Source organism: Ochotona princeps, chromosome 17 (genome assembly GCF_030435755.1).
Source record: "Ochotona princeps isolate mOchPri1 chromosome 17, mOchPri1.hap1, whole genome shotgun sequence".
NCBI lineage: Eukaryota > Metazoa > Chordata > Mammalia > Lagomorpha > Ochotonidae > Ochotona > Ochotona princeps.
The window spans coordinates 52128375-52153425 of NC_080848.1; the positions used below are offsets into that span (position 1 = coordinate 52128375).

The 25051-nt window shown below is 49.7% G+C and overlaps 1 protein-coding gene across 4 annotated transcripts in view; it reads right to left on the minus strand.

Moving 5' to 3' along the window:
* The window catches only part of USP43 (ubiquitin specific peptidase 43), a 56882-nt gene that overhangs the window by 27903 nt on the left and 3928 nt on the right, over positions 1–25051 (minus strand). For all 4 annotated transcript variants that reach the window (XM_058676152.1, XM_004594748.2, XM_058676151.1 and 1 more), the window contains exons 2-8: positions 17553–17684; positions 13138–13241; positions 8798–8890; positions 8014–8149; positions 4917–5052; positions 3433–3568; positions 275–386 (exon numbers count right to left, since the gene is read on the minus strand). In XM_058676152.1, coding sequence (XP_058532135.1) covers positions 275–386; positions 3433–3568; positions 4917–5052; positions 8014–8149; positions 8798–8890; positions 13138–13241; positions 17553–17684 — 849 coding nt within the window. The remainder of the gene's footprint in view (positions 1–274; positions 387–3432; positions 3569–4916; positions 5053–8013; positions 8150–8797; positions 8891–13137; positions 13242–17552; positions 17685–25051) is intronic.

A 25051-nucleotide genomic window follows, 5' to 3' on the forward strand; every position in this document is an offset into this window, starting at 1 on the left:
GGAAAAGATCACAAACATATAAAACAAATAAAATTAAATGTCACTCTATTCCTGGGGTGTTGGGAAAGACCTCACAAGACTCCATCCGGACTGGTCTCTTGCAATACCACAAAGATCCAAAAACAGCAGACCACACAATGCTACTGTCTTGCAAGCAAATCCCAGCCGTTTTATGCAACAATGAATACTCTAAACAGCAAACTGTTCTCTCTCCTGAGCCTTAATTCCACCCGCCTTCCAACACAGACAGACAGACACACACACACACACTGACCTGCACGGGGGCCTCACTCCTCATGAGGTAGCGGACCTTACTGAGTACACACTGCTGGAGCTGGGCCCAGGAAACGGTTCTGTCTTCCATAATCAGGAAAGGCGGCCCGAACCTGGAAGGCCAAGGACAGTGAGGCTGCTTGAGCAACACAATGTATAAAAAGTCACTCAGCAGCAGCTCCGCTCGAGGGTTCCTCCCAGCTGCATCTGTGACGCGCTGAGAGCTAAGTCAACTAAGTGCAAAACTGCCCACCACAGGACCCCATGACAAATGGAGCACACAGAACTCCAGAAACGCAAAATATCACAGACACTGCCATGGGCCACCAGGGCCACCAGGGCCACCATGGGCCACCAGCCTCCTCCGAATGATCAGCTGGCTGGTAAACACTCCCCACCCAGCCCCGTAGCAAGCAGGAAGAATGATGTTCAAATCAGAAAATCTAGGCATGGGTAAAACATAGATGACCCCCAGCCTGAGTTTTAGGCATTCAGGAATATTCTCCTAGTTGGGAACATTTTCTACGTCCGAAGCTAAGAAGTACACAACCGAGTTTTCCAGACCAAAGAACATGTGAGATGGGACATGCTTCATGGTATAGCACATTAAACCACCACTTGGAACCCTGGCATCCCATACTGGTGTGCCAGCTGAGTTTTGGCTGCTCTATTTCTGATCCATCTTCCTGTTAGCATGTCTGGGAAAGCAACGGAAGATGGTTCAAATCTTGGTCCCCTGCCACATGTGGGAGACCCAAGTGGTATTCCTGGCTCCTGGGTTGATCTGATCCCAACCCATCTACTGTGACCACTTCAGGAGGGAATCAGTGGATGGAAGATCTCTATCTCTGTAACTCTGCCTTTCAAATAAATTAATAAATAAATCTAAAATAATTGTCATCTTGGGGTCAATGGTATAGCATAGTGGATAAAGCTACCCCTTACAGTACTGGCATCCCATATGGATGCTGACTGAAGTCTTAGCTACGCTACTTCTGAACCACAGCCCTGGTACGGTACCTGGGAAGGAAATGAAGGATGGCCCAAGTGCTTGGGCCCCTGCACCTACATAGGAGACTCAGAAAAGGCTCCTGGCTCCTGGCTTTCCACCGGCCTTGTTCCCAGCATTGTGGTTATTTGCAAGAAAATCAGCGGATGGAAGGTCTCTCTCTCTCTCTCTCTCTCCCTCTCTCTGCAATTCTGCCTATCAGGTATATGAATCTTCGGGGTGGAGGGAGAACCAGTATCTTGCTACTATCAGAATGTTTTCTAGTAACACTGTTGGATATTTCAACCTACACTTAAAAAATATATATTTTATTTATTTTTACTGGAAAGGCAGAGAGTAGGAGAGAGAGAGAGAGATCTTCCATTTGCTGGTTCACTTTCCAAACGGCTGCTATGGCCAGAGCTGGGCCAGTTCACAGCTGGGAGCCAAGAGCTTCTTCTGGGTCTCCCACAAGGGTGCAAGCGCACAAGCACTTTGGGGCCTCCTCTGCTGCTTCCCCAAGCTCCGTAGCAAGGAGGTGGATTAGAAGTGGGGTAGCTGGGACTCAAAACAGCACCCCTATAGATTGTCGGTGTCACAGAGGCTTAAGCTGCTATTCCACTGTGCCAGCCCCTCAACCTATACATTTATTTCTTCCATGAACTAATCTTGCTCTCTATGGCTCATTCCATCTCAAGCATTTATCTCATACATGTGAGACCACGCTCGTGTATTTGGCGTGGATATGAATCCACAACCTGGCACACATCATTTTCCTCATGTGGCTTTTGCATTGCAAGTTGTTTAATATCCTAACATCTTTTTTAAAAATGGTCTTTCCCTCACAGTCTCCTGCTTTAGGTACTAAAGTAATCCTTCACCTAGTCTTTGTTTTCTGGTTTCTGCGCTATTGTCCCCTCTCTCATCAGTCCGTCAATTCTCACAGCAGCAGGAAAGAAATCAATTACTAGTTGAAGAACTTGTTCTTTCCCTAGGAATGGGAGCTCCGCCATTTGTAGCAGACGGTGGGCACTCACGAGTTTACGTCGGGTGTAACTACACGCTTCTGCCCATATCACAATGTTTTAATAATTACAGCTCCATTCTGTTTCATTAGAGAAATTCTTCTGTCTTTCCCCACCCCCTACTACTAGTTTCTGGCTGTTACTATCAGGTGATTATTCCAGTTGCATCTTAGAAACATTTTTCAACCAATCTAAATATATCTTCATTTAGTTTTTTTAAACCTCCCCCCTCCTTTTTTTTTTAATTTGAAAAGCAGAGACAGAGAGAGAGGGATTTTCCACTTGGTGGTTCACTCCCCAAATCCCAGGTGGAAGATAAAGACCTGGAACTCAACCCGGGGGGATCTCTCATGAGTGGCAGAGACCCCCACACCAGTGCCATCACCCGCTGCCTCCCACGGTGCACACTGGCAGGAAACTGAATCAGAAGCAGAGGAGGGAGGACTCAAGCCTTCCAGAAGGAGCTGGAAGCAAAGCAGCTGTCCCAAGTAGCCGTCCAAAGCAGCATTTTTAAGCACTATGCCAAACACCTGCCCCTAACTTATCTTTAACTGATAAATCATAATTGCACATGCTTCTGGGGCACGTCGTAACATTCAGACACGTGCACACACCGCACAATGGTCACCGGAGGGTAGCAAGCACACCCAGCACCCTCAATATCATGTCTTCACAAATGTTTCACTCAGACTATTCAAGAAGTCTACCAGTTTTGTAATACTTATGTGTCCGATAACCGGTCATTTTAGTAGTTCTTACTCCTTTCCAGTTCTTGGTTCTGTGGACAGATGACCCTTCAATCTACAAACCGGGACTGCTTTCTATAGTTTTATAGCTGTTCTGCTTTTAGCCTAAGCTCACGTCACCACACTTTTCATACAGCACAGCCTGGAAGTAGTGAGAGCAGTGAGAATTGTCCCTTTGTCTGGCGGCACAGCTCCTGATGCCCACCAAGGATGACATCAACCACCTGCTGTGGGCAGTTGCTTCTGATCCCCTTGAGCAGGAAGTGCCCTGCCGCCCCCAGTGCTAGCTGTCCCACCTCGGGGACGGATGTTGAGCTGTAGCACATATGAATCCCCAGTGCAGAGCTTACATCTTAGATATCACATGGAAAAAAGAAGAAAAAGATGAAGTTAAACATACCTGCTAGCCTGCTGCCCTGACCCTACCAAGTTACAGAGGAGGATTAGCACCTTGTTCTCACTGCGGAGAGGCAGGGAAGGTCGCGGAGCCTCCCGGGCTGCCAGGCGTGGGGAGACCGACAGAGCCGGCGGGGGAGCTGGGGAGAGAACAACACAAGGGTGAAGGAGCTGCTTTGCTCAGCGGAGCTCTGAAGCATCAATGAACCACCAGCGGGTGGGTGCCGGGGAGCACGGAGGAGCCACAAGGCATTCCTGATCTCTGACACCCAACGATCCTACAGACATACAGCGGCGGATTTGCAGTTGTGTCCAGGCAAATCTTCTAGAAGCAAGGATGGGGGTTTCACGAAGGCTTTCCAAGGCCACCTGCAGCATGCTGCCAAGAGTCTTAGCACTGCTTCTGTGCCTCGGCCAGTGTCCTCAAACTGTCCTTGAGGGGCAACCCAACAGGTACGTGGTGAGGGTGAGGGTCTCTCCCACTGAGGGCATACAGGGACTGGACTGTCCCCCATTCCCAATCGGTGCTGACATGATCACTGTCAAAGCAAAAATGTGCCACCCCATCCCCCCCAGAGGAGTATGAAATGAGGACTTGTTTCATAGGGTTGTATCATAGCCAGAGTCAGTCAGTGTCTTCTCGAAGATTCCAGGCCCTGAAACTCCCTGTTGGCTCAGAGAACCACCAGCAGACAGGCCTGCTGTCTTGGCTGGCTGGGGGCCCGGGGCCAGGGCATAGGAGTTATCTGGGACACAGCACTACCCCCATTATCCCAGGGAGATAAGTTCCAAGACATTCAGTGGATGCCCCAAACCACAGATACTATTGAGCACTAAGTCTGTCTGCTCTTTACACATATCTAGGTATGGCAAATTTTAGCTTATAATTTAGGTGCATTCTGAAACCAATCCCATCGTGCAGTAAAACAGAACAATTATAATCACATACTCGAATAAAAGTTTTGTTCAACTTTTTGCGTCATCTATTTCTGAAACATTTCCCATCTAATACTTTTGGACCATGCTTGACTGAAATAGCTGAAACCATAGCAGGTCACGGAATAGCCCCTTTGGCTGTCTACGTTTGTGGACATTTTACTACAAACTCGGACACTGAACCACCGGAGTTCTGAGCAGAGAGGACCCCAGCTCCCACAATGGGCAACAGGCCCTGGGGCAGCAGCAGCAAGCACCCCCAGACATTCCCAGGTCTGCGGAGTCAGGAACCCTGGGACGAAACCTACTTTCACAAGCCCTCCAGTGATTCTGATATCTGTGACGGCTTTGAGAACTAACTGAGTCACTTTTCAAGGCCTGAGAATTAGCTGAGTCACTCGTCTTATCAACCATGCGTACATAAAATTATAGGGAAAACAAACCCGATGTTGCCAGTGCTGAAATTCAATGTAGCATGCCTCAGCAGCCTTAGAGCACCCTCTTAAACCTGCAATCCACACAACTCGAATGAAACACCCAACACTGTTATACCTGACAGCGTCCCTTGGCCAGGTGACGGAGGGACTTGGAAGGCGTACACATTGTCGCCCTCTGCAATGGTATTCAGGTCCTCATCATCAAAGAAAGACCGCTGGAATCCACTAGGGTGCAGTTCAACCAAGATCACCTGGAATGAGAAGGATCCCCCTTGATCCTCAGACACACCCAACGGGAAAGAACCCTAAAAGGGACTGACAGTCTGGCAGCCTCATTTCCTTCTTCCCTTCCTAATCAAGCACTCCAAGGATAATGCTAAAACACCGACCACTGACACCCCCTGCAAAAACCTGAAAATCTAGTTTTACCCCCAGCTAAGTTATCACAGCCAACTGGGCATGAAATAAAGTGCTGCTGAGACCCAGGACGAGGGCGTGAGCAGCTCACGACAAACAACTCCACGGAGAGATGTCTAAAGAATGTCACGCATGGCTTTCCCACATGTACACAGTGCACGCAAGGCAGGGAAACAGGAAGAGCTGGTCTTTAGGCTGGAAGGGAGGCTGGCTTTGCTGAAGGTTCTGGCTGCCAGCAGAGTGGGGCAAAGCAGGGTCTCAGCATCTAGAACCCATTTCAGGCACTGTGGCTGGGAAGTTCTCTCCTACAATAGGGATTTCAGAATGTATATTTACATAAAGAAAGAAGGAAAGAATGAAGGAAGGGGAGGGGAAAGGAGGGGAGACGGAGGAGAGAAACTGAGCCAGCTCCATGACACTGTAAGTCAAGCCTCTGCCTATGGTGCCAGCGAGAGGGGAGAGGAGAGGAGAGGGGAAGAGAGATGAGGGGAGGGGAGGGCAGGGGAGGGGAGAGGAGGAGAAACTGAAGCCAGCTCCATGGCACTGTATGTTGTCTCTGCCTGTGGTGCCAGCATCCTATACGGGTGCCAGTTCAAGTCCCAGCTATTCCACTTCCAATTAAGTTCCCTGCTAACGTGCCTGGGAGAGTAGCAAAAGATGGTCCAAATGTTTGGGCTTCTTCACCCACATGGGAGACCTGGAAGAAGCTCCAGGCTGCTAGGTTTAGACTGACCCAGCTGCAGCCATTGTGGCCTTCTGGAGAGTGAACCAGCAGATGGAAGACCTCTCTCTCTCTCTCTCTCTAATTTTGCTTTTTAAATAAAAACAAACTAAGAGGAAGGAAGGAAGGAAAGGAGGGAGGGAATCAGAAGGAAAACTTGGCACAGAAGTCACAACACCACTTGGACCCTAGTTTCGCCTATGTGAGTGCCAAGGTTCAGGTCCTGGCTAAGTTCTTGACTCCCGTTTCTTGCTCTTCTCCAGGAGGCAGCAGGGGATGGCTCACGCTCTTAGAGACACAGGAGACGCATACAGACACAGGAGATGCATACATACAGGCCTGGCTTGGCCTGGCCCAGCCCTAGCTGTTGATGGCCATTTGGGGAATGAACCCATGAAGGAAAGAGTTCTATCTCCATGTCTCAGCTTTCCCACTAAATACCAATGCCAAGAAGGAAAAGCGGGATCGCGAAGGACAGGACAAGTCACATAAAACAGTCAGCCTTGGCAAGTGAAGACATGCGTGGCTGGGTAAAAACATAATAACTATTACTACAACTGAGGGTTCCAGATGGAATTAAACTACTGGACAACATCTGTGGAGCATGACACCCAAATCAAAAACAAGGATGAGGGCAGTTAAAACAACCCCAGATGTTAGTTGGGAAAATCCACATTAGACTTTATTATGCATATAGACATTTTAGCAATAATTGATGATCGGAGAGCAATCTAACATATATATACTCCAGGCCAGAAGAGATGGAATAAAGAAAAATGGTCTAAAGGGGATGGAGCACACACACTCAAACACACACACACAAAAGCACATGCATCAGCGATCACAGACGACACGTGTCAAGCAGGCCAGGGGTAGATTTCCAACTGCCGGGCAGGCTGCCCGGCCTGCTTCCCAGCCCTCGGCCTCCCCAGGAGTAGTCCTCACCTCCCACTGCCCAGCTTTCTTGACTGCCACTGTTTGCCCCAGCAAACCCCTCTCCCTTTCACCTCAGAGTTCACCTACACACAACCCTCTCTACTTAAGAGCTCTAGGAAAACCCTAAAGGGCGGGGACCTATGCAAACACACAGGGATGTACGCAGACACAGAACTCAACACCCTCCAACCCAAGGGTGCTCATCCTCTAGGCTAGATCTTAACAAAGGGCTGAAAGTACTCCTTTACTTGGGAAAAAAATATCCTATATGGGAGGAACCTAACAGAGAGAGCAAAAGCCACTCAATTTTTGCTTGAGGTCAGATAGCTAGAAAGTGGCCGAGTCACAGCTGGAACCCTTCTCTGCCTGCCACATGGGTCCCTTCCCTCCAATACCTTTACTGTGACCCCCCCAAAAACAAATCGTGAGGACATATGGCACCCCTGGGGACACTCACATGCCCTATATCAGAGTGCCCGGGAGCCGGTGTCAGCTTGGCATTCAATTCCAGCCTCATGCTAATGTTGACCCCAGGAAGAAGGAAGGGATAGCTCAAGTACTTGTGTCCTTATTGCTAAAAAGAAAAATCTAAATTGGGTTCTGGGTTCTGGCCGTAAGCCTGGTCCAGACCACGCTGCTGGAGACATCTGGGGTTTGAACCAACGAATATTGTCTCCCTACTCTTCAAAAACATTTGCTGTTAAAATTGTAAACAGTCGAATGAAAAGAAACGGACTGACATTGTGGTGCGTGAATAAAGCTGCTGTCTGTGACCCCTGCAATTCAATACCAGAGTATACAGGCTGGCATCCTGGCTGCTCTGCTTCCCATCCAGCTCCCTGCTGATGCACCTGCCAAAACCCAGGACAGCCTAGGTGCCACCCATGTGGCAGATCTGGATGGAGCTCCTGCTTCCCAGCTTTGGCCTTGGCCCAACCCCAGTTAATTGGGTATTTGGGGAGTGAACCAGTAGAATGAAGATTCTTTCTATTTGGCTCTCAAAGTAACAGGTTTGTAAATGAAGACAAGGAAGACATCTGCAGAAGGAATCCCTGGGAGCCACAGGCCAACCTCAGCAGCCTGTACAGCAAACCCAGTGACATTTCATTGTCCCACCCAGCCAACCCAGTCACCACACCTCATCTACCGGGACGCCGCCTTCTTCTGCTACCATCTTCCTCAGAGCTGCCACTGTGCTGAGGATGGGCACGGCCAGGCCAACTCGCAGGAACCGCTGGCTCTTGGAGAGGAAGACCAAGGTGACGCTCAAGAATCTGGAAAACAGAGAAGGTGCTTGAATACCTGTCACCAACACCATTCCCAGTGGCTCCACTTTCTGGGAGTCCCTGTACTTTCAGTACACTGCCACCAGGTGGAAGTAGAGAGCCAAAGAGGCTGAGAGGCTTTTTCAGAAGAGTTGGAAGAAAACAAAGGTTTTCACAGTTCAGATCTCTGATCAAGCCTCTATCTAATTGAGAGAGAAGACGGGGGTGGGGGAGAAGGGATCTTCAAAAAAAATCCAAGGAAAGTGCGTATCATGAAAAAAATGAACATGAATTATGAACATTTTTGGCAGCAAAATAAACTTTTCATCGCATGCTCCGCAAACTTTTTAAAACTCCCTCCAATTTTAAGCAAAAACCCAACCTTGATGCTTGAAAAAGTACAGCAGTGAAATGAAGCAAGTGTTCCTGGACACAGATGAGCTCGGCCAGCTTCTGAATGGGCGGAGGAAGGCCGCTGGCCCCGGTGCTGACCACGAGAGCAGCAGCAGCGGCTTCCTTGGCTGGAGCAAGCCCACTGCGACCTTCCACAGTGACCCTCATGTCCCTGCCCCTCACCCAGCAAGGCTGGAGGTGGGAGCAGTGCTGACTCAGCAAAGCAGGCACAGTGGCAGATGCGAGTGAGGCTGGGGGACGTACCTCGTCTGACGCAGGGGGATGGGCAGGGACACGCACAGGAACGGATCGAACGTGTTGCTCTGTTTCTGGCAGTGTGGACAAGTCAAGGAAGACCTGTGGGGTAGGGGCAGCACAGAAGCAGGATGTCATCACGCATGGGCACTGGGACAGGACCGCAGGAGGATCAACACGGAACAACAGTCACGTGTCCGCTGCTAGGCACGGACCTGACGCAGTGGAGGCAGGCGTTCGCTCCAACAGGTGGCAGCCCACCAGCCGTCCAGCTGCAGACCACTGGGCAAACAGCTCATGGTGCAGCCCAGGCCGTGTGCTCGGTTGGAGCAGTAAGGCCCACAATCTGCAATGCCCACATTCCATATCCCAGTGGCTGGGTTTTAGTATCTGCTCTAGTTCTTTCTCTTTTCTGTTTCAATTCTTTTTAAGATTTCTTTACTCGAAAGTCAGTTTTCTGGCAGGGGTGAGGGCAGAGAAGGAAGAGGGGAAGGGACAGAAGGGCCATCCATCTTCTCATTCACTCCCGCCAATGGCCACAACTCCAGCGTTCCAAGCAGGTGCTCCGATTTCATCTCCTTCATTGCATGGTGCATCGGGGTGTCTGCACGCTGTGTTACTTATCCTCAAATCTGTTGTACTTCTTGGTGACACGGAACATCACCGAGTAGCCCGGTTCTGGGTTCTGGGTTCTGGGCTCTTGCTACAAGACCAGGGAAAAGTCAGCAAGTCAACCCGAGATGTCAGCTCTGGGATCAGAACCAAAGGTTTCCTGAGTGCTGTGGAAAGTGCCACTGTGCAGACCAAACAGGAAAGCTGGGGTACAAGCAGGCACAAGATCTCGGGATGCTACCCAAGGGGAGGCTAACACACCTGCCCACTACCAAGCCGCTCACTTGGATGCTAAGTGTCAGAGGGCATACAAGGTATCAGGAGGTGGTTAGTGGATTTCTTTAATCAAATGCATTTATTGGCGAGGTAGACACTCTGGTGGCACAGGTGTCTGTCCGCTTGCCTAACATCCCTGCCCCCTAGCAGCATGGGTGCTCCAGAGAGACAGGGGCCGGGGGCTGAACGCCCAGAAGAGAAAGTAGCTGGGCTCGAGGGACATTATCTAAAGCACACGTCAGTACAGCCGGCCCCGCATCTACATATTGATCCTGATGGAGATCAAACGAATTCCCCCCCAACGTCCCATAAAGTGGGGGCCTGTCCTGAACACACACCCACTTTCTCCTGTCATTATTCACCACACAACTGCAGAAAAGGTAACAACTAGTTCCACAGCACTTCCACTGTAGTAGGTATTGCGAGTTATCTAAAGACATGTGTGTACATGTTACAGGCAAATATCACACTCCATAAGGGACTACAGCATCCGTGGATTTGAGTGTCCGAGGGGAGTCCCAGACCCAACCTCCCTGAGACACCAAGAAACAACTTGCATTTTGCTCTCCAGAGCAAGGATTTAGGGCCCTTGTGGTAACCACAGGAGCAAGCATCAACGGCAGCCACTGGACTATTTGAAAGCAGACCAGGAACACAGTGTATGTGGACAGGAAAGGAGTGGATTGAAACAACAACATCAACAACAACCAAGGGAGGAAAGAAAAGGGTCAGTTTTAGGGGCCAGGCCCCCACTGAGCGCTCCCTCCCCGGGGCCTCCTAATTCCTTCCTCTAGTCCTTTGTTGCTTCCCCCAGCCTCTGTTTTGGGGAACAGATGCTAAGACGAGTATCCTACACGTGACTTTCATGGCTAGCGGCCCCCACAAAACTGCCCTTCACTGGGCACAAGAACAGGCATGGCATCACCCAGCATTCACAGAAGCGTGCCACCGGGGCATGCTGTGGCCAAGCTGGCTACTGTCTCAGGATCTGTCTTCCTGGTGGGACAGGAAGTATGAAGTACCATGGATTTTTTTTTTTCTCCATCGCTAGTGGTTCCGCTGCTCCAGTAGAAAGCAGCGTTGCGTTCTTCCAAAGACCCCCTCTACCACCAGCCTCAAAGACACTGACCGTGACCTATCTATTTTATTGGCGACGAATGAATAGGGTATAAATCCTAAATCAGGACAGCTTCCAAGAAATTTTAAGCGACCTCCTCATGCTCACACACACGCACATACAAAAATATATAGAAACCTCCCAAAACGGATGGCAATATATGGCTGTAATTAAGGGAGCTCCAGAAGAGTGAAGGCTCATTACTTCGTTGGAACGAAGAGAAATCAGACAAGAAGGCCACCAGGGGACCCATGAAGGCGCTGCCGGGTCAAGGAAAGGGAGTAAGAGCCCGGAGCTTCGCAGAAAAGCACAGCTTGGCAACGACTTTAATGTGGCCATCAAGGGGAAAGGCTTTCAGAATCCCTTCTGGGGGGAAATAATAGAGAACAAGAGAGCACGGCTTCGGCAGGGCAACCAAAGTCATAGCGGAGAATCACAACGAACAGGGCTAGTGAGATGGAAAAGCGCCGAGAGGAAGACGCGGGGAGCAAGCCAAGACTCCATGTGGAACACACGCATCCCGTATGGGAGTGACTGGCTGGGAGTCCTAGCTACCCCGTTTCGGATCCAGCTTCCCGTTAACGCACCTATGAGGTGGCAGAAGATGGCTTGGGTACCCAAGTGCTTGCTAGCCAAGTGGAAGACTTGGAGGAAAACTCCAGGTTCCCTGTTTTGGCCCTAGTCCAGCTCTGGCTGTCCCAAGTCATGTGGGGAATGAAGCAGAGGATGGAAGCTGTCACTTTGTAGGGTCAGTGTTGTCAGGGGTCCAGCTGCTGCGTGCAATGCCAGATCCCACATGGGCGATGGTGTGGGCTCCAGGATGCTCCATTTCCAATCCACCTGCCTGCTTGCTCAGTGCTGACCACTGCAGCCATGTGGGGAGTGAACCAGCAGATGGAACCTTTCTCTGCCTCTCCCTCTCTGTCTGTCACTCCACTTTCAAATAAATAAAATTACAAAAAAAACCACCTTGTAAACACCTAATAATTTTTTAAAAAATTTTGATGGCTGATTTATCATAGATAAGAATGGACTTCAACAAAACTGTGAAGAAGAAAAACTGCTGTGCCTTCCTTCAATACAAAGATTCTTTTTAAGATTTATTTATTTATTTGAAATTCAGAGTTACACACATAAAAAGAGAGAGGGAGAGATCTTCTCTCTGATGATGGTTTCTCTCTCAAGTGGCCCCCAACAGCTGAGATGGAGCCAGGTCAAAGCCAGGAGCCAGGAGGCTCATCCAGGTCTCACACAGGTTCAGGGTTCAACGCATGTGGGTGATCCTCCGTAACCCTTCTCGGGTCATCAGCTGAGAGCCAGAATAGAAACTGAGCAGCCAGGACATGAATCGGTGCCTATAGGGGATGCCAGAGGCCCAACCCACAACTCCGGAGCCACAACACTGGTCCCACAGAGACCCTTTTAAGAAAAAAACAGAGAAAGCAAAGGCAGGTGCTATGCTTCAGAGACCTGCTGGAGGACACAGCCTGATCCTGCCTCTCACAAGGTGAGTCCATTAGGGAGGCCAGCAGCTCCACCCACTATGGTGGCAGCTTCACTCACTAAGCCATACGGCAGACCCCCAAGGATGGAAGCAATCCGACTGTGTTTGGAGATGGGGGGGTCTCTGGGAGATGACTTCGATGAGACCAGGTGAGTAGGGGGAGGCTCCATGACTGAGTCTGTGGCTTTATTAAAAGGGGAATGACAAGAACATACATACACACACGCACACTGCCTCTTGCCATGCAATGCCTTTCACCTTCTGGGGACATTGCCAACAAGGTCATCATCATGGCTGGTGGCAGGCTAAACTTGCACCTATGGCACTGGCATCCATATGGAAGCCAGTCCATGTCGTGGCTGCTCCACTTCCCATCCAGCTCCCTGCCTATGGCCTGGAAAAGCAGCAGAGGATGGCCGCAGCTCCTTGGGCCCCTGCACCCATGTGGGAGACTTGGAAGAAGCTCCTGGCTCCTGGCTTTGGATTGGCTCAGCTCCAGCCATGGCAGCCACTTGGGGAGTGAACCAGCAAATGGAAGGCTGCAAGATGTCGTCTCTCTGTAACTCTGCTTCTCAAATCAAAATAAAAAAATAAAGGCCATTACCCAAGCAGCCCTTGACATAAAACCTCCCGAATCACCAGCCAAAATAAAACCGCTTTCCTTTATCATGTTACCCAGGCTATAATGTCCAGTTGTCAGCCACAGAAAAAAAAAAAAGACTAGGATGAAGACCACTAATGGAAGAGAGCAGGGTGTGTATGACTGGTGTTGTTCCGTGACCTCAGGTACCCAGGGAGACAGGCGGTGGGCAGCAAGAGCCTTGAGGCTTCCAGTCTTACCTGTATTGGGCTTGGAAGTGGCTTTGCACAAAGCTCTGGCCTGAAGGAAGCTGGGATGATGACGCCAGGAGGTTCTCAGAGGGTTTGCTGGCTTGAGGAGGTAGCTGCAAGAAAATGAGCAAAGGGAACAGGTGAGTCCCCATTCGCTTTCCTTGCCAATCACCCCACTGCTTCTTCTGGGCCCACAGCAGCCCCTCGTGCCTTGGCGCGCTTTCAACCCCTCCCTCAGAATGGTTGGACCCTTGTGTGCCTCTCTACCCAGCCTGGCCTTGGCAATCATTTTTTTTTTTTAAAGATTTATTCATTTTATTACAGCCAGATATACAGAGAGGAGGAGAGACAGAGAGGAAGATCTTCCATCCGATGATTCACTCCCCAAGTGAGCCGCAACGGGCCGATGCTTGCTGATCTGAAGCCAGGAACCTGGAACCTCCTCCGGGTCTCCCACACGGGTTCAGGGTCCCAGTGCATTGGGCTATCCTCGACTGCTTTCCCAGGCCACAAGCAGGGAGCTGGATGGGAAGTGGAGCTGCCGGGATTAGAACCGGCGCCCATATGGGATCCCGGGGCGTTCAAGGCGAGGACTTTAGCCGCTAGGCCACACCGCCGGGCCCTTGGCAATCATTCTGTCTCTTGGACATCTCACCTGAGTGGGCATCTGTGGCCTTCAACTTACTCCTCATCAAATCTCTCTCCCTTCCACCTATTATCCCACTCCACGGACCCGAGTGGATACTTGTCACAAATATATCATCTTTTTTGAAGGCAGATTTTTACAGAGAGATGGAGAAAGAGGTCTTCCAGCCACTGGTTCACTCCCCAAATGGCCACAACAGTCAGAGCTGAGCTGACCCAAAGCTAAGAGCCAGGAGCTTCTTCCAGGTCTCCCACATGGGTGCAGGGGCCCAAGCACTTTAGCCATCCTTCACTGCTTTCCCAGGCCATAAACAGAGAGCTGGATGGGAAGTGGAACACCTGGGACTAGAAACAGTGCCTCTATGGGATGCCAGCACTATAAAGCATAAGATTAGCCTGATAAGCCACCACACTGGCCCCAAATTCAGTCTTTTATAGCCAAACCAGACTTTACTATCTAGAATGTGATGTATAAGCTGCCCTTCCCTGGTGCATTAGTTTCCTGTGGCCACTATTGCAAATTATCATGAACTGGAAACACCAAACAACAGCAAGGCAACCTTCCCCGGTTCTCACAACCAAACCTGCAAAGGGTCTGACACTGGGCTGAAATCAAGGCGTCAGGGCGGCCGCCCTCCCTGCACCAGCTCTAAGGGAGAAGCTATTCGTTGTCCCTCCTGACTTCTAGAGGCATCCAGAATTCCTTGGCTTGTGGCCATACCACCCGTGTTCGAGGCTGGCATCTACAGATCTCTCTCTGCTCTGTCTTCACATCTCGCTACCTCCTCCATGTCTTGAATCTCCCTTGCTTGTACAAATCCTTGGTATTGTACATAGGGCCCACGGGAATCTTCCAGGTGAATGCCCTCATCTCAAGACCCTCCCACTCACACACACACAATCTTTACCAGGCAAGATAACCTCTGTTGTAGAGACCAGGGCTTGGTATCTGTCTGTCTGTCTATCTATCTATCTTTTCCTTTCTTTCTTTTTTTCTATTTTTCTAAGATTTTTTTTTTTTAAGATTTATTTATCCAGGGGCTAGCACCATGGCTCAACAGGCTAATCCTCCACCTATAGCCCATGAGTGTCAGTTCACATCTTGGTTGCTCCACTTCCAAATGAGCTCCTTGCAAAAGCAGTGAAGGATGACCCAAGCCCTTGGGAACCTGTGTCTACTTGGGAGACCCAAAAGAGGCTCCTGGCTTCTGATCAGCTCAGTTCCAGTCATAATGGTTGTTTGGGGAGCGAACCAACAGATAGAACAACTTTCTGTCTCTGTAACTCTACTTTTCAAATAAAAGGCAGAGTGAGTGACAGAAAGAAGGAGGTAGAGAGGGAGAAAGATCAATCTTCCATCATCTGGCTTACTCCCCAAATGCCTGCAAGAACTAAGGCTCATCAGAACTGACGCAAGAAGCCCAGAGCTCCACATGGATCTCCTACGTGGGTCACAGGGGCTCAAGCACTGGGGTCATCCTCCACTGCCTTCCCAAGCATATGAGCTGGGAATTGGACCACAAATGGGGCAACCGGTGATCAAATCAGTACTCCATTATGGGATGCCAGGGTCGCAAGCAGTGGTTTAGCTCACCATGTGGCCCCTAGGGGCCTGGCATCTTGCGAGGCAGGAGTGTCATTGTTTGAGGCTCCTGCCCATCCCTAAAGGCAATCCCAAGATCAAAGTCACTCGGAATACAAAGCTATTCAGTAAAACACAAACTTCCCTATTTATTCCCATAGAACATGCCCTAATTTCTTGACTTTCATTATCACTCCTGAGGTGGAATCTTTTTAGACATTTTCCCTACGAATCATCCCCATCCCCCACCACACACACTCACACACACCACGAAACACTACAGATACACTGCATATGTGCCTATATGCTGAATATAACACCTAGCCCCCAGGTATTGCAGTATTGGCACTTGGGTGAACTTAATCCATCGGGAATAATAACTTGCAGGGGTGGGGCTGACCCCTCATCCCACCAAGGGTCATTTGGTATTTATCACATCACGCACGGGCCATAAACATGAGCCTGCTACAGATCCGGTTGAATTTTGAGTCCCACCCGCATTTGCCTTGGTGGTGCCAGACCACGAGATTTCATGGGTCTTGTATGTCCAAGGGGCTGAATGCTCCCCACCTGTGCTTAGAGGGACAGACATGCCACAAGGTATATAGGGAAGAGCTGAGTGGGCTTTGAGATCCGTGCTGAAGGATTTTAGAAAGCAGAGGTTGAAAGCAGGCAAAAGGAATGCCTGAAAAGTGTCTGGAGTAAAATCACAGCAGGTGTGCAATTTACTTCCAAGTACATTAAAAAAAAAAAAAATAGCAATGGGTGGCCAGAGAGATGAACAGATGGGCAAATACATAATAATGCAAATTTCAGTAAAATGTGAACTGGAGAATCCAGGTGGGTAGGTATGAGAGTTCACCATAAAATGAACCTGCTGTTTCCCTAAGCTTGAAGTTTAATTCTGGGACAAAGAAGGAATCGTGTTTGTTTCAATGAGTGAAGGAAGCCAGACAACAAGGCTGGAGAGAGAGTCTGGTGCCATGTTGGAAGAGGGTTGAGCTCAGCCAAGAGCTACCACCTGGTCACATACCTAGCCTGGGCAGTTGGACTACAAGGGTTCAAACCCCAGCCCTGGCACCTGGCTGTCAGATCCAGCTGAATGGGGACTCGCTGTCTCTGCTGCAGTTCCCTGACTGTAGTAAAGACATCATGCTGGAGCCTCCAGGGCCCTCACCAAAACGCTTGGGGCCACAACTGCTTCGGGGTTAGACATATTTGCATCCAAATACTGAGATGTCCTGGTAATGGGGATCCGAGTCTGAACACCCATCCATCCACCCATCCATCCATCTGTCCACCAACCCACCCACTCAGCATTCCTTTTTCTCGGGGAGCAGCCAACCAGCTCAGGTCCTACAGAAGTTTCCATTGGTCCCTATTCACACCCACATGCAGGTGACTCAGATGTGCCCAATGAGAACAGCCCATTCTTCTGTCCACAAACCCAGCAATGGATAATCACCCTTTCCTGTGCTTCTTCTGGCATCCCAAGCTCTACAGGTCGTTTGGGTATGGCAGAAGGCCCTCTGGCTGCCATGCAGGCAGAGCCAGTCTCCCAACAAAGCCAGGAACGAGAGGTGAAGTCAAGAGTCCAAGACCTGCCAACACAACCCCAGTCCTTAGATCCAGCTCGACCTGAAGTCGGTCCAACCCTTGGACTTGCGGGTCATAAAAAGTCCATAAATGTGGCTGCCTTAAATCGGATCGAGTTAAACTTCAGACATGGTTGTGGCCCCCTTTCTGCTGTGGTAACAGGATATTGCGCATTGGGATGATTCACAAAGGAAAGAAGTTTCTTTTCCCACCGTTCTGGGGGCTGGGACAACCAACAGCTTGGCACTGGCACTGGGTGAGGACGTCACACGACAAGGTAATGTGGTGTGAACGGAGAATAATGTGCAGGTGCGCCAGACAAAAGCGGGCTAGACTCCTTCCGGGACAATTAACACACACAGCTGAGCTTCAGCTTACTACGGCCATCACACATGATTACAGCACCTTTCTCCCCAGCCACACTCCAAATCTCACACTCCCCAAATTTCACACTCCGAGGAAGCCCTCCTCACTGCATCCCAGGACACCAGACTGGAAGAAACGCCTTATCTAAAGCAAACAGAGCAGGAGATGAGGGCAGGGGATGGCAATCACAACCTACAGCGTAGGGCACAAATATGTCCTTTCCGGGGTGACCGACCTTCTGGGAGGCAGCTCCTCGGGACGAACCCTCCAGGTCCTCATGCACGCGGTCGAGCAGCCAGAGCAGGAACTCCAGGGCGTCATGTTGGGAGTTGCCTTGGAACTGCGAGCCGTACTTGGAAACAGCGTTCTGGAAGGAAGACAGGGGTCAGTTCAGCGCTGTCACCTCCCAGGCTGCCCCGTGGTCTCTGTGGGCCTCCACCCGAGATAACACCACCAAGCAGCAAGGGGTGCAGTCTGCCACTGAAGTCAGTCTCAGAACGCTGACTGATGGAGGATTCTTGATCCAAGATGGACTGTGTGTGGTGGATTTTGGATCCCTCTGACCATCTGGCCTCCCTGGAGCGTCTGACCTCCACCTGCTGGCTGCGGTACCATGCTCCACTGGCCTGGGCTCCATTAGTCTATTCCTAACTTTCTCTCACTCTCTCTGTCATCCCACAGAGGAACAGCCTTCTAAGCCTCCTTACTCCCATACAGTGCTCCAACTCACTCTTCTTTTTAACTGACTGTGAAATTGACTTTCTTACACACAAGGAGGGTCAGACCATTTCACACAGCATGGAAAGCTGCCACCTACAGTTCTGGTATCCCAAACGGGCATTGGGTTAGAGTCCCAGCTGCTCCACTGTGGATCCAGCTCCCTGCTAATGTGCCTGAGGAAAAGCAATGGAGGATTCTCCAAGTGTCTGAGCTGCTGCACCCATGTAACGGACCTGGAAGAAGCTGCTCCCAGTTCCTGGCTTTGGCCCGGCCCAACCCTGGCCATTGTGGGCATCTGAGTAACGAACCAGCTGATCGAAAATGGATTTCTCGGGCCCGGCGGTGTGGCCTAGCGGCTAAAGTCCTCGCCTTGAACGCCCCGGGATCCCATATGGGCGCCGGTTCTAATCCCGGCAGCTCCACTTCCCATCCAGCTCCCTGCTTGTGGCCTGGGAAAGCAGTCGAGGATAGCCCAATGCATTGGGACCCTGCACCCGTGTGGGAGACCCGGAGGAGGTTCCAGGTTCCCGGCTTCGGATCGGCAAGCATCGGCCCGTCGCGGCTCACTTGGGGAGTGAATCATCGGATGGAAGATCTTCCTCTCTGTCTCTCCTCCTCTCTGTATATCTGACTTTGTAATAAAATAAATAAATCTTTAAAAAAAAAAAAAAAGAAAATGGATTTCTCTCCACATAATCCCCTCCCCTGTCCCGGCCCCACCATTTCCCTTTCTGTAACTTTTTTTTTCTTTTTTTAAAGATGTATTTTGTTTTCATTGAAAAATCAGATATATGGAGAGGAGAGAGAGAGGAAGATCTTCCATCTGATGATTCATTCCCCACGTGGCCACTATGGCCGGAGCTAAGCCAATCCGAAGCCCAGGAGCCCAGAGCTTCTTCCGGGTCTCCCACGTGGGTGAAGGGTCCCGAGGCTTTGGGTCCTCCTCAACTGCTTTCCCAGGCTAGACAAGGAGCTGGACACGAAACAGGACCTCTGGGATTAGAACTGGCGCCTATATGGGATCCTGGCACTTGCAAGGCGAGATCTTTAGCTGCTAGGGTACTGTGCTGGGCGCTCTGTAATTTTTCAAAATAAATAAGCAAATTATTTTTGTTTGTGTTTTAGCATGTCTAGCTTTGTTTATTTTTATTTAAAGGCAGATTTTTTTTTTTTACAGAAAGAAAAGAGATAGAGGGCGTCTTCCATCTGCTGGTTCACTCCCCAAATGATCAAACAGCCAGAGTTGAGCTGATCCAAAGCCAGGAGCCCGGAGCTTCTTCCAGGTCCCCCATCTGAGTGCAGGAGCCAAAGAACTTGGACCACTCACTCTCCACTACTTTCCCAGGTCAAGAGCAGGGAGCTGGATGGAAAGTGAAGCAGCAGGGACATGAACCAGCATCCATACGGGATGCCAGCACTTGCAGGGGGAGGATTAGTGCCACCAAACAGCCCCAAAGAACTAAATCTTAAAATACACACATACAATGAGTGTGGCTTCTTTACTATCTCTAAAACACAGAGACTGAAGAGTACAAACTCCTCCCTCCTTGGCTGGATTCTGAACTGAGTCTGTTTTCATTTCTGTAACAAACAGGCATTGAGGGCCTCCCACCTGCTAGACACTGTCCCGAGGACCAAGACACTACAGTGAACGGAACACACAAGGCCCTGCCCTCCTACTGCTAACATTTGCTCCCCGCCCCTTTTAAAAAGATGTATTTATTTATTTGAAATGCAGAGTTGGAGAGAGAGAGGGATCTTCCATCTCCTGGTTCAATCCCTAAATGGCTGCCAAAGGCAAGAGCCTGGACCCCCCCTGGGGTCAGGGTCAGAAGTACTTCAGCTGGCATTGATGAGAACCTGGCATCACAGGTGGCAGCTTAACTAACCCCTGCCACAATGCCAGTCCCTCCCTGCCCCTCTGCACTGTTCCTCCGTCACACTGTGTAATCGGAACCCAACGTGATGGCTCAGTAGCTAAATCCTCACCTTGGACATGCTTGGATCCCATCTGGGTACCGGTTCATGTCCCAACTGCCCACTTCCCATCCAGCTTCCTGCTTGTGGCCTGGGAAAGCAGTAAAGGATGGCCCAAAGCCTTGGGACCCTGCACCTGTGTGGGAGACCTGGAAGAAGCTCCTGGGTCCTGGCTTCGGATCAGCTCAGCTCTGGCCATTGTGGCCATTTGGGGAGTGAACCTGTAGACAGGTCTTTCTCCCTGTGTTTCTCCTTTTCTCTGTAAAGCTGTCTTTCCAATAAAAATAAATCTTTAAAAATATTTAAAACTGTGTAATAATTGTGTCACTGTATAAAGCATATCTCAGCCTTTGGAAAGTTTGTTGCAGGGGTTGGTGCCCCTGCAGGGAGTTCACTGCTGCTTCCAACACCCAGCATGACAGCCCATTTCCGAGCTACTGTGCTGCTGATCCAGCTCCCTGAGAAAGTAGCAGATGATGCAAGTATGTGTGTAAGTCCTGGATGGCGCTCCTGGCTCTGGGCGGGTCCAGCCCTGGCCACTGTAGCCATTTGGAGAATGAACTCTTAAACAGAAGATCTCTCTGAGTGTGCCTAAAACGCCCTCCAGGCCCAGGGTCCTCCCCACTGCAAGCAGTCTCAACAGTTGTTTTGAGGATCTTTCCAAGGCACCTTGCTACACGAGGGCAGGCATCTGAGCATCCGAGCATAAGCAGACTACACTCTCTGAGTGTGCGTGCAGCGTGATACGGTCGCAGACTGCGGAGCTAAGCTCCAGCTGCATCCCAGGCAGGTACCTCCTCCACTGGCACTTCCTCAGCTGGCACCTGCCACGAGGACCAGTCTAAGCAAGACGGTGACTGGGACAGTCCTCACCACTGCCAGTCAAAACCAGCACCTGGCTGGTTTCTTCTTCTTCCTTCCTTTTCATCCTTCCTTGAGATTTAAACAAATTCTAGAAATTTATGTGACGCATACTTCACACCTAACTCACTGCAAGCCTGCTTCTGATTCCAACCACATCATTTAGATTCTTCCCTCAGGACTTCCCTGCACTTCGACTCCCCCAAGCCTGGGCTGACAGATTTGAAAACAAAAATAGAAGACGCCCAGTTAAATCTGAGTGCCACATAAACAACAAACAAGTTGTTCATTGAAACACATTCTGTGCAATTTGGGAGATATATTTGTGCTAAAGAGTGTCATTTATCTGCAACTCAAATCAACCAGGTGCCAGGTTTTGTCTGGCATCCCTGCCCACAGTCATCCGTCAAGCCTTCCTCCCAGTAATCTTCTGTATGGACAGCCAGCACCCCCCGCATCTCAGACGCTCTAACATTCACTCTTCCTCTTACGCAGCTGTAACGTTCAGGCCCTCAGGTCCCTCAGCAGTCACACAGTTTGGGTTTTGGCTCCCTAAGGAGCTTGGTCCTTCCCCAGCAATGGGATCCCCAGGAGCACAATTCCAAGAACCCTACACCCAGACACTGCACCCACCTAAGGAGTGGCCCAGTTCCGAGTACCCTCCCTGCCAGCCCACTGTGCTCATGGGAAACCAGATCAATGCTGCAGCCACACCGGACAATAAAAATCCTTCCTTATTCCTCCCCTCCCCATATCCATAACACCTTACAGAGTAGAAATATTATAAATTCTGCCACCCATACCTTAACCGTCCCAACATCTTCTCAGATCTGGCTCTAATCTAATGCCCATCACCAGTGTCCCGTGCGTGTCCAAGCTACAAGTGAAACAAGCCACTTGGGTGGCCCACACCTGTGTTCTTGTCTCTATAGTCTACACCTTTACCTTTGCTTCCATGTGAAACTCATTTCCCTTCAGTTAATACTGGTGGGCATCTGGCGTGATGGCTAAATCCCTGCATCCCCCATAGTGCACCTGCTGGTTCACGACGTGGCTCTTCCGGTCGTGGTCCAGCTTCTTGCTAAGGCGCAGCCTGGGAGGCAGCAGGCAATGCTGACCCATTTGGGCTTCTGTCTCTCGGGAGGGAACTCCTGACTCCAAGCTTTAGCCAGGCCCAGCCCTGTCTGCTTACAGGCATAAGGGAAGTGAACCAGTAAGTAGAAAATCTCTTTTTCTGCCACTCCGCCTCTAAAGCAAATGAAAATAACTAAGCATTTTTTTACAAGAGTGCAAATATGTGTTTGAGTTTTTAAATATATATATTTGTAGATAGATGTAAAACCAGAAAATACATGACAGAAGTCTTGAGAAATCAGTGGAATGATGGGGTTGTGAGCAGGTTTTGTTTTGTTTTTTTCCATTTTTATTCAAATACCCCAAGTTGCAGTTTTTTTTGTTTTGTTTTGTTTTTGTTTACACTCAACAGGAATTGTTATTGGCCTATATCCAATTGTAAAATATCTGGCAGCAATGTTCTGAATACTTTTTTTTTAAAGATTTATTTATTTTTTATTACAGCCAGATATACACAGAGGAGGAGAGACAGAGAGGAAGATCTTCCGTCCGATGATTCACTCCCCAAGTGACTGCAACGGCCGGTGCTTGCCGATCCGAAGCCGGGAACCAGGAACCTCTTCCGGGTCTCCCATGTGGGTGCAGTGTCCCAAAGCCTTGGGCCGTCCTCGACTGCTTTCCCAGGCCACAAGCAGGGAGCTGGATGGGAAGTGGAGCTGCCGGGATTAGAACCGGTACCCATACATGGGATCCCGGGGCGCTCAAGGCGAGGACTTTAGCTGCTAGGCCATGCCGCCGGGCCCCTGAATACTTTTTTTTTAAATACCTAAACCCATGATTCCCATGGAAGCCATTTCCATAGGAAGTCTATTAAAATGTGACTGGAACTGCATGAAAATTAAATTCTAACCTGGAAAAGATAAAAAGCAACATTTGGTATTCCTACCCTGAGTGTGTATGTGTGTGTTTTCTCTCCCAAACACTGATACTTTCTAATATATTTCTTTTTCAATTATTCCTAGCTGTCTGGTTGTTTTTATGAAGGAGAGATGCCTTCCATCTACTACTGGCTCATTCCCTAAGTGCCACAACAGCCATGCCTTGGTGAGACGGAAGCCATGAGCCAAACACTCCATCTCAGTTTCCCATATGGGTGGCAGGGAACCGAGCACCTGGACCACCCATCATCCACTGCTTTCCTCAGACACATTAGCAGGAAGCTGGATCCAAAGTAGAGTAGCCGGGACAGGAACTGGCACTCCTGAACAGAATGCCAGCCAAGGCAAGCTGCAGATGGACTCACTGAGCCACAAGGCTCGCACCCACTTTGCTGTGCTCGTTATGGTTATTGCCTTTGGCTGGCTGGCTGGCTTGCACCTGACCTCAGGTGTGACAGCAACAGTTCTAAAACGTGGGATTCTAGAACATGGGTTTCTGTTTCATGCGGTTTATTCCGTGTCCTGGAACTTTTACAATATAGGAAAGACAAGGTTTCCTTGTTTTCAAAAAGTAGTACCTCTCACATAGTGCAGTCCCTGCCACAAAGGTGAGGGACCTAGCCGGAGTTTCTGGCTTCTGCCTTCAGCCTGCTCCAGCTCTGGATGGTGCAGAAATTTGGGTGAATTTGCCTCAGAATTAAAGATCTCCCTATTTATCTTTGTGCCTCTTTCTGCCTTTTAGATAAAATAAATTTTAAACAATAAAAAAAAGTACCTGTGAGACATCATAATAGAGTGAAATTAATCTTCAAGTACATAAATGAAATTCTAGATAGATGATCTCTTCATACAACCACAGAAAGCTCAGAAGTAAGAAAAATAGAATATTTACCAACAGGGAGGTTATCCAAGGCCTGCACTGTGGCACAGCACATTAAGCCGCCATGTGTAACGCCAGCATCCCACATCAGAGGGCCAAAGTCCTCCTGCTCCTCTTTCTGCAGTGCACCTGGGAACAGCAGCCAGCTGCAGCTCCAGGACGTGGGTCCCTGACACCCCCACGGGAGCCCTGAGTAGAGATCCTGCCTCCTGGCTTCTGCCTGGCTCCGACCTGGCTGCTGTGGTCATGTAAGGAGGAAAACCAACAGATGGCAGATCTTTCTTCCTGATGCTCTTTCAAGAATAAATAAGTAATCCTAAAAGAAGGAAGGAAGGAAGGAAGGAAGGAAGGAAGGAAGGAAGGAAGGAAGGAAGGAAGGAAAAAGAAAAAGAGAAAGAGAAAGAAAAAGAAAAGAAAAAAGAAAACCGTTCTGCCCTTCCCCACATTACAGTCTCTAAGATGTTATCAAACGACTGTCCCCTCATCCCCGGGTGTCCCACCCACCTTTCTCCCTCCCTCAACACTCCCCACTCTAATCGGAGACTCACATGGGTATGTAACTGCTCTCATCTATACAAACAATGTTAAAAAGGGTTTTTTTTAATCTATTCTTTTTGTCTTAAAAAAAAAATAGGAAAGTGGGGCTGATGTTAGGATACTGTGGGTTAAACCACCACCAAAGCTGGCATCTCATACTGCAGCAAAATTTGAGTCGCAGCTACTCCTATCTAGCACCTTGCACTTGCAAAAGCAGTGGCAGATGGTCCAAGTCTCTGGGGCACTCTGGCACCCATGTGAGACACCTGATGGAGTGCCAGGCTCCTGACCTTGACCTGGCCCAGCCCTAACCCCAGAGGCCATTTGGAGAGTGAACCAGCAGATGGAAGACCTCTATTACTCTGCCTCCTTCAAATAAATGTCCAAAAAGAATGAGAGAAGAGAGACAGGAGAATACGCTATAAGCCAATTGAAAACTTCCAGGATTGCGGTAGAGATGATGAATGCCACAAAGGTTAAGGAATTTCTAAACGCAAACAAAAAAGAACAAGAATAAAACAGAATGGAAACACAAGTGATAAGAACTGATAGCACAGGCCCAGGTAGCCTGGCAGCTAGAGTCCTTGCTTGCACACACCGGTTTCCCATTTGGGTGCTGGTTTGTGTCCTGGCCGCTCCACTTCCTATCCAGCTCCCTGCTTGTGGCCTGGGAAAGCAGTAGAAGACGGCCCAGGACCCTGCACCCGCGTGGGCGACCCAAAGGAGGCTTCAGGCTTTGGATCAGCT